Source organism: Xenopus tropicalis, chromosome 8 (assembly GCF_000004195.4).
Source record: "Xenopus tropicalis strain Nigerian chromosome 8, UCB_Xtro_10.0, whole genome shotgun sequence".
NCBI classification, from domain to species: domain Eukaryota; kingdom Metazoa; phylum Chordata; class Amphibia; order Anura; family Pipidae; genus Xenopus; species Xenopus tropicalis.
The window spans coordinates 68,783,665-68,797,513 of NC_030684.2; the positions used below are offsets into that span (position 1 = coordinate 68,783,665).

Below are 13,849 nucleotides of genomic sequence, written 5' to 3' on the forward strand. Positions count from 1 at the left end.
TCTTTCTGTTATGGGGCAGTTAGAACGTGTATTTCCCTGTGTGAGAGAACCCTTCTGATTTGCCACTAATGTTCATTTTTAAATTTTCTTGTGATTTTTCAGTTATTTACTTTTTTTGTTCTGCTGCTTTCTAGTTTGGAATTTGAGCAGCAGTCTGAGACTGGAACATGTAACAATAACAATACAATTGTAGCCTCACAGGGCAATAGTTTTTTGGCTGCTGGGGTCAGTGAAAGCTAGAGAGAGACAGAATAAGAAGGCGAATAATTAAAAAATTAGGGATGTTCCAAATCCCAAATTAGGTTTAGGAATCTGGGCAAATTCAAGCCTTTTTTTGGCAGAATTCAGCCTTGCAAAACCCTAAAAACCATATGATTTTAGATTACTGCATAACAGAAGGTGCTGGTTTTCTTTTGCACTTGCTAATTTTTTTCTTTGAGGTTTAGCAAATTCATATATGCTAATTAAGGTTCAGATTTGGCTAAATCTTTAGGGATAAGAAACATGGAGTTACTTTTTGCCAGCTACTTGTCATGGCTACAAAATAGACAATACTGATAATTACTTATCATTTTATCTAGGTGTGATTTAGTGGAGGCACTTATCAGTATTGTGTATGGCAGGGTATTTTCTGGTGCTTAGTAGCCGTGACAAGTAGCTCCATATGTCTTAGGGAGGTGGCAGACGGGAAGATCCCCACCAGCAAGAATGTAAATCGCTGGTGGGTGTGTCGATTCGGTTTTCCAAATTGCCCAAAGTTTCCCTGTGAGGCAACTTTGGTGAAAACTGAACCCATGCGTATGCCATCCCAATGGCTGTTTACATTTTTGCCGATGGGATGGCATTTCAGGGAGATTAGTCGCCCATGGTAATGAAGAAAAGAAAATTTTGTCTAGTTGTGCCTCCACCCAGAAGCACTGGGTGCAGGCACATGCAGCTGATATTCGCCAAATAACGTGAGACTTGTCTTTTGTTGGTCAATATCAGCTGCGTGTGCCGGGGTGGAATTTTTAAACATACAGGTGGATTGTCAGCCTTCACTTATGGGCCAAATGACAATCCACACTGTGTGCCCTTATGGTGGATTTGGTACACCCTTAGGGCTCTGGCACACGGGGGAGATTAGTCGCCCGCGATAAAACTCCCTGTTCACGGGCGACTAATCTCCCCGAGTTGCCTACCCCTGTCATCCCACCGGCGAACATGTAAGTCGCCGGCGGGATGGCAGACGCGGCGGGGCGATTTCCGGAAATCGCCGAAAAAGACTCACGAGTATTTTTCGGCGATTTGCGCGAAATCGCGCCGCCGCGACTGCCATCCCGCCGGCGACTAATCTCCCCCGTGTGCCAGAGCCCTTAGAAAAAATAACAAAAAATATGTTCAATTGAAATGGCACAATGCTATCAGCAAATAAGCCAAGCAGATTGCTGTGCTACAATCTGTAATCGTCAGCTTCTGTGGATTCTGTGTTTGTGCTAGTCTGTACAAGACAATATTTACTCTGCAGCTGTCACCGCACAGAATACTTACAGACATGATAAAAGTCTGAGGAATGACACACACAGAAGATAAGAATTGGGTCTAGCTATATTCAGAATAAGAGAAACTGCTGAACTAACAATTCCATCTTGCCCTATTTCCCAAGTGCATTGGCTTTTCATCTGTAGCAGTTAAACAGACCATGTTGCCTTTAGACCCATGCAATTAGGTACTGAGGGGCAGAACAGCACTTAATCTTAGTGACCTTCCTGATTGCAATCATCCAGCTCCTCCCTGCCTGTTACTAGTCTCTAGCATGACCTTCTGTGGTCAAAGATGCACTTTACAAGGAAGGTTGGACACATAGTGGCAGGATGCCTTTTTGGTGCCCTGACCTTCCACAATACAACAGGAAACCAGATTTAAAGCTCCCCCCCCCCAGAGTTATGGAGATTAGCAGCATCAGGTCCTTGAAATAGTATTTTAATGCTATCCTGTCAGCAGGATCTCAAAGAGAAAGGAATGTGTTTGCAAAGTGATCTGGATATAAATATTTACCATTTTAGCGTATTTGCAGCCCAATAGTTATACAGATCACAATAAAACACCTTTAAACTTGTAGACTGGCCCACAAGTAACCACTTATGGGGCTGGATAAAACCTGGTCTTGTGGAGTTATGTAATATTGATTGCTTTATATGTTACTCTGTATGTCAATGTATGTAACCCACCTATTGTACAGCGCTGCAGAATATTTATAAATAAATGTTAATAATAATAAAAATAAAAGTCTTTAAGTTTGCCCAGGAGCAGTAACCCATAGCAACCAATCAGCAGCATTTACTGGCCACATGTTTAAAAGCAGACTGATTTGTTGCTATGGGTTACTGCTCCTGGGCAAACTTAGTGCTTTCTATTACATATGGGGTTAATGTGCTATAATTAACAAATCTATCCTCCTTACCTTCTAATGCAGGGGTGTCCATCCTGCAGCCTTCCCTCCCCATCTCTTAAGTCACTTAAATCAGAGGCTCAAGTGCAAATGTGCAAAACAAATGCAAATATGGTTGTGTTATCACCTACAGCAACCAATCAGCAATCAGCTTAAATAATTTAACTGTAAATCAGTCATTGGAGGGAATACTGGGCTGTGACACTCAAAAAATCGCAGCAGTGAAATATACAACAGTTATTCAGCTTTTTAGCAACACGCATTGAATGTGATTTGTAACGGGGGTAATCAGTACATATGTCTTCCAACTGCATTCTTGTGATATTGTAACTACTCTGCACTGCGCCCCCCGCAAAAAAATCTTTTTTACAGAAAGCAGACCCCTCGGTCCAGCCTCAAAGTCTGCTTTCTCTATTGTTATTCTACTGCTGATAATTTATAGGGCTTTAAAAATGCTCTGTTGAATCCTGTGTAAGTGAGCCTATTGGTGCCAAGAAACACTGAATGTGATGGTAATTGCAGGGTCACACAATGGTCTTTGTTAAATCAGCAAAGTATTGCATGCAAATGTCATGGCTTCGAAAATGTTAAATGCAACTTGCACCTGACTTGCTACTAAATACTCATGCAATTGCATTTGATGCAATTGTGGCAGGCAAAACTACACACATAACTGCAGTCAGTGGGAAGGGTCTTGTGCCATGTTGTTATGCCGCTGGTTGCAATGATGTTGGAACTGTGGGGAAAAACTGCATTGTGCATAATAGATATGGTCATTTGCATCCAAATTTGTGCACTGCACCTGCAGTTGTAACTGGTGCTTTATATACAAACAGTTGAATGCTACAGTTTAGGCACCCCATGCCAAACTAGATATTTAGTTTATTTTGTACAGGTATAGGATCCCTTATCCAGAAACCCGTTATCCAGAAAGCTCCGAATTATGGAAAGCCTGTCTCCCATAGACTCCATTTTAATCAAATAATTCAGAATTTTAAAACTGATTTCCTTTTTCTCTGTTGTAATAAAACAGTACATTGTAATTGATCCCAGCTAAGATATAAATAATCCTTATTGGATGCAAAACAATCCTATTGGGTTTAATTAATGTTTTATTACATTTTTGGCAGACTTATTGTATGGAGATCCAAATTATGGAAAGACCCCTTTCCGGAATACCCTTGGTCCCGAGCATTCTGGATAATGGGTCCTATACCTGTAATACAATATAATAAGTATAAACTATGACTGCAGGAATTGGTGTGCTAAAACATTTTTGCAAATGTGAATGCACAATTACATTTTATTTTACCAACTACAACATAGCAACAAAGAAAATAGTAATTGTGGCATATGCCACATGTGCCTTCCACTTGTCTAAGGTCTATGTAAATACAGCCATAAGCACTTAAAGAACTGCGAGAACTGAGTTCTCAGTTAAAAGAAACACCACATTTCTTTTGTTTTATTGTATCTTCATGTTCTTCTGTATCAGACTTCCTGCTCTCAGAAAAATCCTTCAGGGCACAAAAAAAAATTCTTCAGGCATTGCTCAGTTTACCCTCTCTCCTCTCCTCTCGCCCCCCTCCCATCTGCTCTCTCCCCCTCTCATCTCTGCTCTCTCCACTTTCTGCTGTAATCTGAGCTACCAGCAGCCAGAGTTGCAGCATGGAAGTAACTGAGACCAATCTCTGGCACACGGAGAGATTAGTCGCCCGTATTACAAATGTCAATGTCTGAGGTATACAAAACAGCACATAGACTATCCAGGGGCCCTTTGGAAACAAGTGCTGTGTAAGAAAGATGTAAAAACTGAACTCTGCGGCCACAGTCACCTACGGTTTTGTTTGGAGAGAAAAGAAGGAGCAGCATTTTATAAAAAACACCTTGCCAACTGAAAATAATGGTGGGTGCATTATTCCACCAATTATCAGCAAAGTCAAATGCCAATGTCAAACAGTCATACACAAGCTGTAGCTGAAAAAGGTTCTAGATCGGGGTTCTGCTAAAGCTACCATGAGAATTAGTGGGCAAAAATATGACATTATAACTCCCACACACTAGATTTACAGTTTTGCTCCAAAGTATTTTATTGTTTAATTCATAATTATTGTTATTATGAAATCCCTTAGCCCACAGATCATTCTACTTTTAGATTTACCTTGCATTGTTGACTTTATAAATGTAGCTAATTCTATCACCGAACAATAAGTAAAGGTGGCAATTGCCAGATATAAAAAAAATTGAATGGCAATAACAGAATTAATACTCATGTGCAGCTTCAATTCTCCATGGAAATAGAGGTAAAACATAACCATAAAGCATTATTTGTAGTTACAGAGAATCATTTATTTAGTTTTGTGCACTTTTAAAGGATATAAAATGATTTTAGGTCCAGTAACAATCTGTTCCTCAGAGGGAGTGGGCCAGTTGGCAAATACATGCTTTGGTTTCATTTCCCTGTCAGCTACTGGTGACAGTATTGGAGCCAATTTTGCTCCCAGTGTCTTAGGTAGCAGTTAATCTGTGGGCTCTGCAGTCACAGACTTTCTGCACTAAAAAATGCATATGTATAGGGTTTAATGGACAAAATATTAACCCCTCATTGATAACAGATTGAGATATATAGTTCCAAAGACTGGTTTTATTTTCTGTTTTCTTGTCCTGTTCAAACACAGCTGTGCACTGCTTCCCTTCTGTACAATGGCATGTCAATTCTTAGCACGCAGTTTTGGCAGCCATGATTTTCCAAGCATGAATGCTTAATGTCAGGCTGCTGACTCACAGTTCTTCAATAGAACTGGCATTTAGTACTGATCTATGCCTGCAGCACTAAAAAGATCCCATCTTATCTGTCTACGTCCCAATTGCAGTATATATTTCCTCCTTGGCTGTGGGCTTCCCAGGAGTTATTTATACTTTAGTCTTTTGTGCCAGAACTATTATGATAAACTCGAGGGGGCACATTTACTAATCCATGAATCCGAATGGGAAAAATTTGGATTGGAAACGAACATTTTGCGACTTTTCTGTATTTTTTGCGATTTTTCGTCGGCGTTACGATTTGCTTGTAAATTGTCGCGACTTTTTCGTAGCCATTACGATATGCTCGTAAATTGTCGCGACTTTTTCGTAGCCGTTACGATTTGCTCGTATATTGTCGCGCCTTTTTCGTATTGAGCGCTCGTAAACGGTGGGCAAACATTTCAGGCTTTGCTTGATTTTGGAAGCCTCCCAACTCAATGGCACTCTGCAGCTCCAACCTGGCCCAAGGAAAGTCACGATACTGAAGATTGAATGAACCGAAACTTTCGTACTCGGCGCGTCGGCTACGAAAAAGTCGCGACAAATCGCGCAAGTCGTAATGCTACGAAAAAGTCGCGACAATTTACGAAAAAGTCGTAACGCCTACGAAAAAATCGCTAAATACTGATCATTACGAAAAAAACGCATTCGGACGCTTTTCGGACATTCGTGGATTAGTAAATGTGCCCCCAGGTGTTACATTCCACTGTGGGGGCGATCAGAAAACATATGTTAAATTTACTTTCAATAGCTACCATAACTGACAGCTAAAAGTATCTTGATTTTTTTTTGATTCTGTGCTGTGATGAGAAGTTGTAAAAACAGCATGTGTACTGTGGTGGCCCCACTAAGAATCAGTTACCAACACACACAGGATAGCTCTGTAAAGTACATTACCTAAAATAATTATATTAGCCACACATATGAATTCTCTGACGTTATGTTAGGGTGAAGTGTTCACCTTTTTAAAATGTAAAATGTGTACTAAATTATGTGTCAGGATACTTGTTTAGAATTGCTCGTGGCATGTATGGGGATGTTTTTATTCTATAGACTTCATTCTAAATTTCCTGCATTGCCCTGGCACTTGCAATAAGCATTCAGCATAAATCCCCTAACCAGTAAACGAGCTATCTAAAGAGATTTTCTTATATTCCTGTAATATTACAAATGTGATGTAGAGCATTTCTCATATATAAAGTAAAACTATAGCTTCCAGTAGCTCCAAGAATCAGAAGATGCTGGTACTTAACTGTTCACCTTTGGCTTAACTTTTAGTATGATGTAGAGAGTTATATTCTGAGACAGTTTGCAATTGAAAGCTGCGAGGAGTTAGAAGAAAACGGCAAATAATTAAAAAACTATAACAAGTAATGAAGACCAATTAAAAAGTTGCCTTGTTATAAAATTGGCCATTTTATAACATACTTAAAGTTGAACCACCCCTTTAAAAAAACAGTTTAATGGTCTCAGGGCAGCACTGAGATAAAATGCAGTTGAGGTTCCACACTTTTCCCTACAGAGAGTTGCATGTTAAACCACATTTAGTAAATTTACTTGCATAAAAATGAACTCTTTGCACTTCCCTATAGTTGCTTTTGACACCAATCAGTCCTTCCTGATTCCATTTCAAACTACGTGCTGCCGCGCGTACTGATGCAGGGTGACCCTGGAGAAACCACCACCTCCTGACCAGGCAGTAGCTCCAGGGTTCTCTTTACACTCAGCATTAATAGGTGCAGCACAGTTATGTCACAGATGTTACCATTCATCTAATTTGTTACTAAATGTGCACACAGTTGTATTCATTTTAGCAAACTGCAGTGTGGGCAGAAAAATGGTGTCCTATATACCAGCACTCTATCCAAATATCTTGTGAGGTGCTGGGTCAAATAATTATGCATATGTAGATACAGATGGATCAGCACTCTCTTGTGTGATATTTATCTTACATAATGAAACACAATCACAATCCAACATTTTGGTGACAGTTAACTACAAAATAGATACTGTTAAAATGCACAACTGTGCTGAGGGAATAACATTAGAGGACTCACTGGTACATTAACATGTAGGCAGAAATATTATTAAAATAGACAATACATGTTACAACGTAACTAAAAGGTAATATAGAAATATGCTGATTAAAAGTCATTGTCTATAATAACTAAATATAAAAATATAAATAACATTACTGGCAAAATAGCACATTACAATTTTGCATTATATAAGCTATAGTGGAAGAACCATCACTGTAATATCCAGCCAACAGGACCAAGGTAAAAAATGTACCTTTATGTAATGCACAAAGGAAACTAACCTAGTGGACATTATCCATTCCTGTCTTTTATTGCAGGGATCAACAGAACATGAAGGAGATCAGAGTAGTATTCAGAACTGAGTAGAGGCTTGTCAGAAATAGGGTGGATTCTAGGTGCACGTGCCCCACACCTTTAGTACAGGGGTGATAAATATTTATCCAAATACCGTAAATAGTAATAACAACGGGATACACCAAAACTGGAGTTCATGCTAAGAAAATTGAATAATTCATCCCCTGTGCACCATGCACATGCAGAAATGTCTTTGCATTAATGTTCTTTCACTGGCTGTGAGTTTAACCCACGTGCTTGTCCCACTAAGCTCAATATGCTCTATGAAGTAGAAGTGTGACATTTATAACATGTTGTTTTATACATATATATATATATATATACTGCAGTTATCGGCATTCATAACTTAAAAAAAATATATAATTGTTGCATAATGTTAAAATTTCCAGATGGAAATAGGAAAATTAGGTTTTTATTTGTCATGTATCTTTAATCTTTGATTTTACTTTGTACTATATTGTGTATCTACTATGCCTTAAGTGCTCTTATAGTGAGGAGTGATAGATTCATAATTATGTACAGCTGGATGAGTACAATTCCCATTTCTGTTATTATTATTTGAACATCACTCTACTTAACTAAAATATCTTAGCCTTTTTGAGGGGCCCCATCTACAATCTTTTTGTGGGATAAGAGAGGGTGCTGTTTCGTCCATCTAATGTATTTTATTTTTTATTACTATTGTATATTGTTTAGGGATTGATTTGAGATCTCTTTCAATAAAGGTATTCATATTGCACTTCATATCCATCCAGTGTTTGTTGTTGGCGATGCAGAGCACAGCATTTTACATTTGTTTGGCCTTTGGCCATTGTTTAGATGATCATAAAGCAGTTGCTACTACTTGTCCTCTTATAAAGACAGGTCTGTTAAAAGGTTAAATCAGTTGACTCAGCTTCATATTGTATAGTTTATCACTCAGTTTCACTATGGTAAATGTATTAAGAACAGTGAGGGTCTCAACCCAATTTAAGAAAAGCACTTCATATCTTATACTCCAAACAAAATAAGGATGTATATACCTGGCAGAAATCTACAAACACTGGAATATTATTTTACAGTGGACTTGTGTCCTGAACTTTCATCTGAGGCAGGGAAAATGTTCTGTGATATTTAAGTGGGGTGTTAGGTTTCCTTAGGGCTTGAACTCCTGTGTTTTCATGGGGTGGCTAATTTAGAAATCTGAGTAGTTGCATGGGCATTTTATGTGTACACGATTTTTTCTGGACTCTATTCTTCTCTCAAAAGATAACCAAAAATGGTCTTGCTTTTCAAGTAGGATTAAACAAGAAATCCCTGGAGGGGGGTGTGAACATTTTGCATCTGACTCCTTATTAATAGCTCCCTGTATACATACATTATCAAACAGTACATTTGGTATCAACCAAAGAACAGACCACTTGGCTAAGGAGGCTGCTTGTGAATTTCTCGTTCCCAAATGGCATTTGAAAGGCATTCAGGTAAATAAATGTAGAACTTCCTCTGTTATTTTATTAACTCATAAATAATTTGTGCAGTGTATTATACATGAGATTTAAATATGTGACCAAATGACAGTGTTTACATACTGCAGCAAATATTTATGAACAGAATATTGTTTTAAAGTGTATCCTATTATATTCTACACAATTTTTATGTATTCAGACAGGATGCAAGTGGGGGTTTGAGGTATCTGTTGCAGATTAAATTTTGAAGCATGGAGACTAATTTTCATTTTGTGTATTTAAAAGGGATATTAGGCACAGCTAGAAGTAGTGATGGTATAGCTGAGTAAGTTAGTGTATTTTAGAGTTTGATTTTTGCATCAACGTGTCAATGTGTTACACAGCTGAGACACTAGAACAGCAGATAAACATGATCAGATTACAATAACCTGTGTGTGTTCAGACCACAAAGTGCTAAATTGCTTCCAATGGGTTTCTGTAGCATAGCTATAAATATATGTGTATATGAGTATATATATATGTATATAAATCAAAGGTTTCACACTCAACAGGAATTTTACAAAAAATCAAAAAGGCTTTATTTAAATTCCCAACGTTTTGGTCACACCTAGTGACCTATATCAAGGGAAAACAAAGAATAAATATAAATATACTGTATGCCATTACAGATCAGACACATTTGATGTTTGTATCTATTGATCATTCATTTAACATTTTCTTACACTCCACCTAACCCCTTAATGACTGAGTAAATGGTGTGGTAAAGACATTTCTGGTGATTGCCTTTTCCTCTGTTCTTACTGATACTGCAATGAGCCTGTTTAGCCTTTCTATTGTATCTGTAGTGTCTCAGGCCATTTTCCCTGTATATCAGACCCCTATATAAGCCAGTGAGCTCTTTGAGCTATTCCAGTGATCCCCGAACAGTGGCTCGTATGCAACATGTTGCTCACCAACCCCTTGGATGTTTCTCCCAGTGGCCTCAAAGCAGGTGCTTATTTTTTAATTAAGCTTTTTTAATTTTTTTAATTAAGTTTTTGTTGCATAAAAACCCCAGTGTAAAGCCAAACAGAACCTTCTGTAGGCTGCCAGATTGTATAGGGGCTACCAAATAGACAAACAAACCTCCAGCACCCCTGGAACTTTTTTCATACCTGTTTTGCTGAGTTTGTAATGCACATGCTGATTAATAAGTCAAAATTTCTACTAAAGTATAGTTACACTAATCCTTCCTTGCAGTAAGGCTTATTTATCTGTAGATTAGTGTTTATTCATATGACTTACGCTCTGAAGAGAATAAACATAAGGTCTTTAGGAGAATGTGGGTCTCATCTATTAATGGGACACAGTGTGGAATTCCAGTGGAAACCAAGTCTGCTGTGCCCTCACCTGCACTACAGCATATCACTCTTGGAGCTTAGCGTGCTCTCAGTACTTATCCTTTATATTGTGTGATTGATTCTTTTATAGATTCAGTTAAAACCTAGCATGTAACCTGTTAGGGAATATATGAATAATAGGGCAGTAATTGGCAATAAAGATGACTTCATTGTTCATAAATGGCAACTGAAGCTCCACAGTGCAAGGTTTAGCTGTTGTCTGGGCAACAGGCTGAAGAGCAAACATATCCTAAATAAATGACTCTGATATGGAGCGGACAAATGCTGTGTGGGGTTTATCATGCAGCCTGTGACAGCTCCGTCAGAACTCAGGCACGCCATTGTTTGTACTGCATCTGTCACTTTTCTCTAGATATCCTCTGACATAAGGCAAGCCTTCCAAGCAACTGGCCAGGTTTTTATTTGGAGCAGTTTGTTGTTAGGATACAAAGAGATGTCAGGGGATAAATTGTTTGCGATCTGCAAGTCCAGGCCAAATTTACATAAAGGGTTAGTTCATACTTTTATTCTGTTATCGAAGCCCTTTTTGTACTCTAAAAGGCAACCTCCTTTAGTCAAACCTCATGGGATGCCCTTGTATCCTCTGTATTGTCCTTCCATATAGTCATAAATAGTGATCCTAACTCTAAAAGCACTGGTTCTCCTTTGGAACAAACCCAACTTGGCCAGTATTTTTTTAATGTCTTAGACTTTCCATATCCTTTGAGTTTTGTTACTGTTTTCTGAACCTTCCTTTATCAATGACATCCCTTTAAAAAAACTGGAGACCAAAACCACACAGTTTCTTATAGATGGGCCCTTTTCAGTGCTTCTTAAAATCACTAGTTACCCTTGCAGGACTGAGGATGTTTAGCAATGTTGGACTGAGATGCCAGGGGCCTACCAGAAAGGCTTGGATCACAGCCCTACTGTCTATACTTTTGATTTACTATTTACTCACCTTATTTATGTTACATACACTCATCTATCCTGCTCTCCATAGTTTCTATATCCCCTTTTCTCATACAGGAATGAGGAATGGCAGTGATATAGGCATACAAAACCACCAATCACCTGGGTCCACCAAGGGGTTTTCTTGGCACCCTGATAGGCCAGGCATAATCAGAAGGAACAGATCAAGATAAATAATAAGAAGTTACAGGAAGAACTTTGGAGACGTAGAATTTATTTTTAAAGGAGAAGGAAAGGCTAAGTCACTTGGGGTGCCAAAATGTTAGGCACCCCCAAGTGAATTAAATCGCTTACCTTGTACCCCGGGCTGGTGCCCCTGTTAGGAGAAAACAGCACCAGCCCGGGGTACCTGCAGCAAGCGATTCCTTCTTCCGCGTTTCTTATGCCGGCAAAATTCATGGGCCGGCGCGCAAAACTGGAAGAAGAAAGCGCTCGCAACTACCCCGGGCTGGTGCTGTTTTCTCCTAACAGGGGCACCAGCCCGGGGTACAAGGTAAGCGATTTACGTCACTTGGGGTGCCTAACATTTTGGCACCCCAAGTGACTTAGCCTTTCCTTCTCCTTTAAAGTGCTGTACATATTGTTGGTACACTAAGTACAACTATAACTGGCAGTTTTCTCAGTTTTTCATGTTGCTTATCTATCATAGTTACATAGGGTTGAAAAAAGACCAGAGTCCATCAAGTTTAACCCTTCCAAGTAAACCCAGCACACACAACCTATACTTACCAATCTATACCAACACATACATAACTATATATACAAACATTAATACTAACTGTAGATATTAGTATCACAATAGCCTTGGATATTATGCTTGTTCAAGAACTCGTCCAGGCCCCTCTTAAAGGCATTAACAGAATCTACCATCACAACATCACTAGGAACGGCATTCCACAATCTCACTGCCCTCACCGTGAAAAACCACCTACACTGCTTCAAATGGAAGCTCCGTTCCTCCAATATAAAGGGGTGGCAGAAGGTTATAACAGGGCCCTACACAGAGGCACGTTGCTAAACTGTGCTCATTTACTGTATTAGTTGCTCTTTAAAAAATAAACAGAGTCACAGAGTCATGCTGTACGATTGTGTGTTCCAGCCCCATAATAACAGAACCACCTTCCTCTGTAATGAAGGATCTGCTTCCCTCCGCCCTGACATTACCATGCATTACCATGGCAGGCAAGGCATCATCTCTGCCCTAGCAGGACAATGCTGTGCCTATTGGTGCATAGTGATGCTGGGGTGGAAAGAAGCAGTTTGGCTGTTATGCTCCCAGCGTAGATATGAAAGTTGAGAAAATGGCTGGTGTGTCTTGGCCATGATCTTTTAGGTTCAGTGAAATATTGTTTTTGTCTGTTTGATAAATCATACCCACAATAAAAATAACTGAAGTGTCTCCCAGCTTACTGATTTAACATAGAATTCCAAAGTAAATGGAGGTCACGTTGGGCTCAGTAACAGTTGCCTAAAAGTTAATTAAAAGAACAGTTGCCAAGATTAATAAGAGACTGAGCAGACTGTCTATATAACACGCTGCACACTGATATAAGGAAAACAAAGGCACAACCTGTGCATTCACCTTGATCCTCTGGCCAAACTATCCACTTTCTGACTATTCTGAAATTAGTGCTGGATGGTATGTATTTTTCTATTTACAGGCTTCCATCAGATATTTGTACCCAGATAAAGCTACTAGTAACTGAACAAAAGGGAGAAAAAAATCATAAATCTGTCACCCAAGTGTTTTCCCAATGACACAATGCATATTTCTGTGCGGTGTGTCATGTAAATATGGCAGTTAAATAATTCCTTGCCTAATAAACCTGGCATTGTGCTGAGGGCTCCTGTAATGTGGCAGCCAGCTATTGTTACTAAATGAATGTAAATATTGTGGGTCAGGTTATTACAGTGTAAACATGGGCTGGGATGGAATGAGTTTATTTAGCTGAAAGTCTTTATTACCCCTGGGGTGGTATGAAGTGTTTATAAGGGGCGATGTCTGATGTTCTAAGTGCAGCTGTTATTAAGGAATAGGAACCACAATATGTCAGTGCTGACTTTAACCCCGTCACTGCTGGAAAAATTTCACTCTTAATTTGCACTTACTGAAAAGCAATTTTTGAACATATTTTGAACATATAGCGATAGCTGTGTGCTGGGCCCCTCCAAAGATTTTTTGTGGAGGGGGCAGCACACCCTAGTTGCGTTACTGGTGGGGATATTTCCTAGCATGGTTGTGGGGGGGTTTAATTTAGTTTACAAAGAAAAAACAAATATATATATTTATTTGTATATTTGTTGTACACATAATTTTCTAAAGAACCACTCCAGGAACCTGCCTACTTTAGTTTTTGAGGCCACAAATTCAACAGTAGGGTTACCCCTGAAAATCATACAATCTTTAATAAATGCCCATTGTGA

General features: G+C 39.0%; 1 protein-coding gene across 4 annotated transcripts in view; it reads left to right on the plus strand.

Annotated features, from left to right (window-relative positions):
- The window catches only part of fhl1 (four and a half LIM domains 1), a 44,518-nt gene that overhangs the window by 17,624 nt on the left and 13,045 nt on the right, over positions 1-13,849 (plus strand). The window contains 1 exon segment of one of the 4 annotated variants that reach the window (NM_001006702.1): positions 9,003-9,089. The exons of the other annotated variants lie outside the window; for them this stretch is intronic. Within the exon segment in view, the coding sequence (NP_001006703.1) occupies positions 9,068-9,089 (22 nt within the window). The 5' untranslated portion in view covers positions 9,003-9,067. 4 annotated transcript variants of the gene reach the window in all.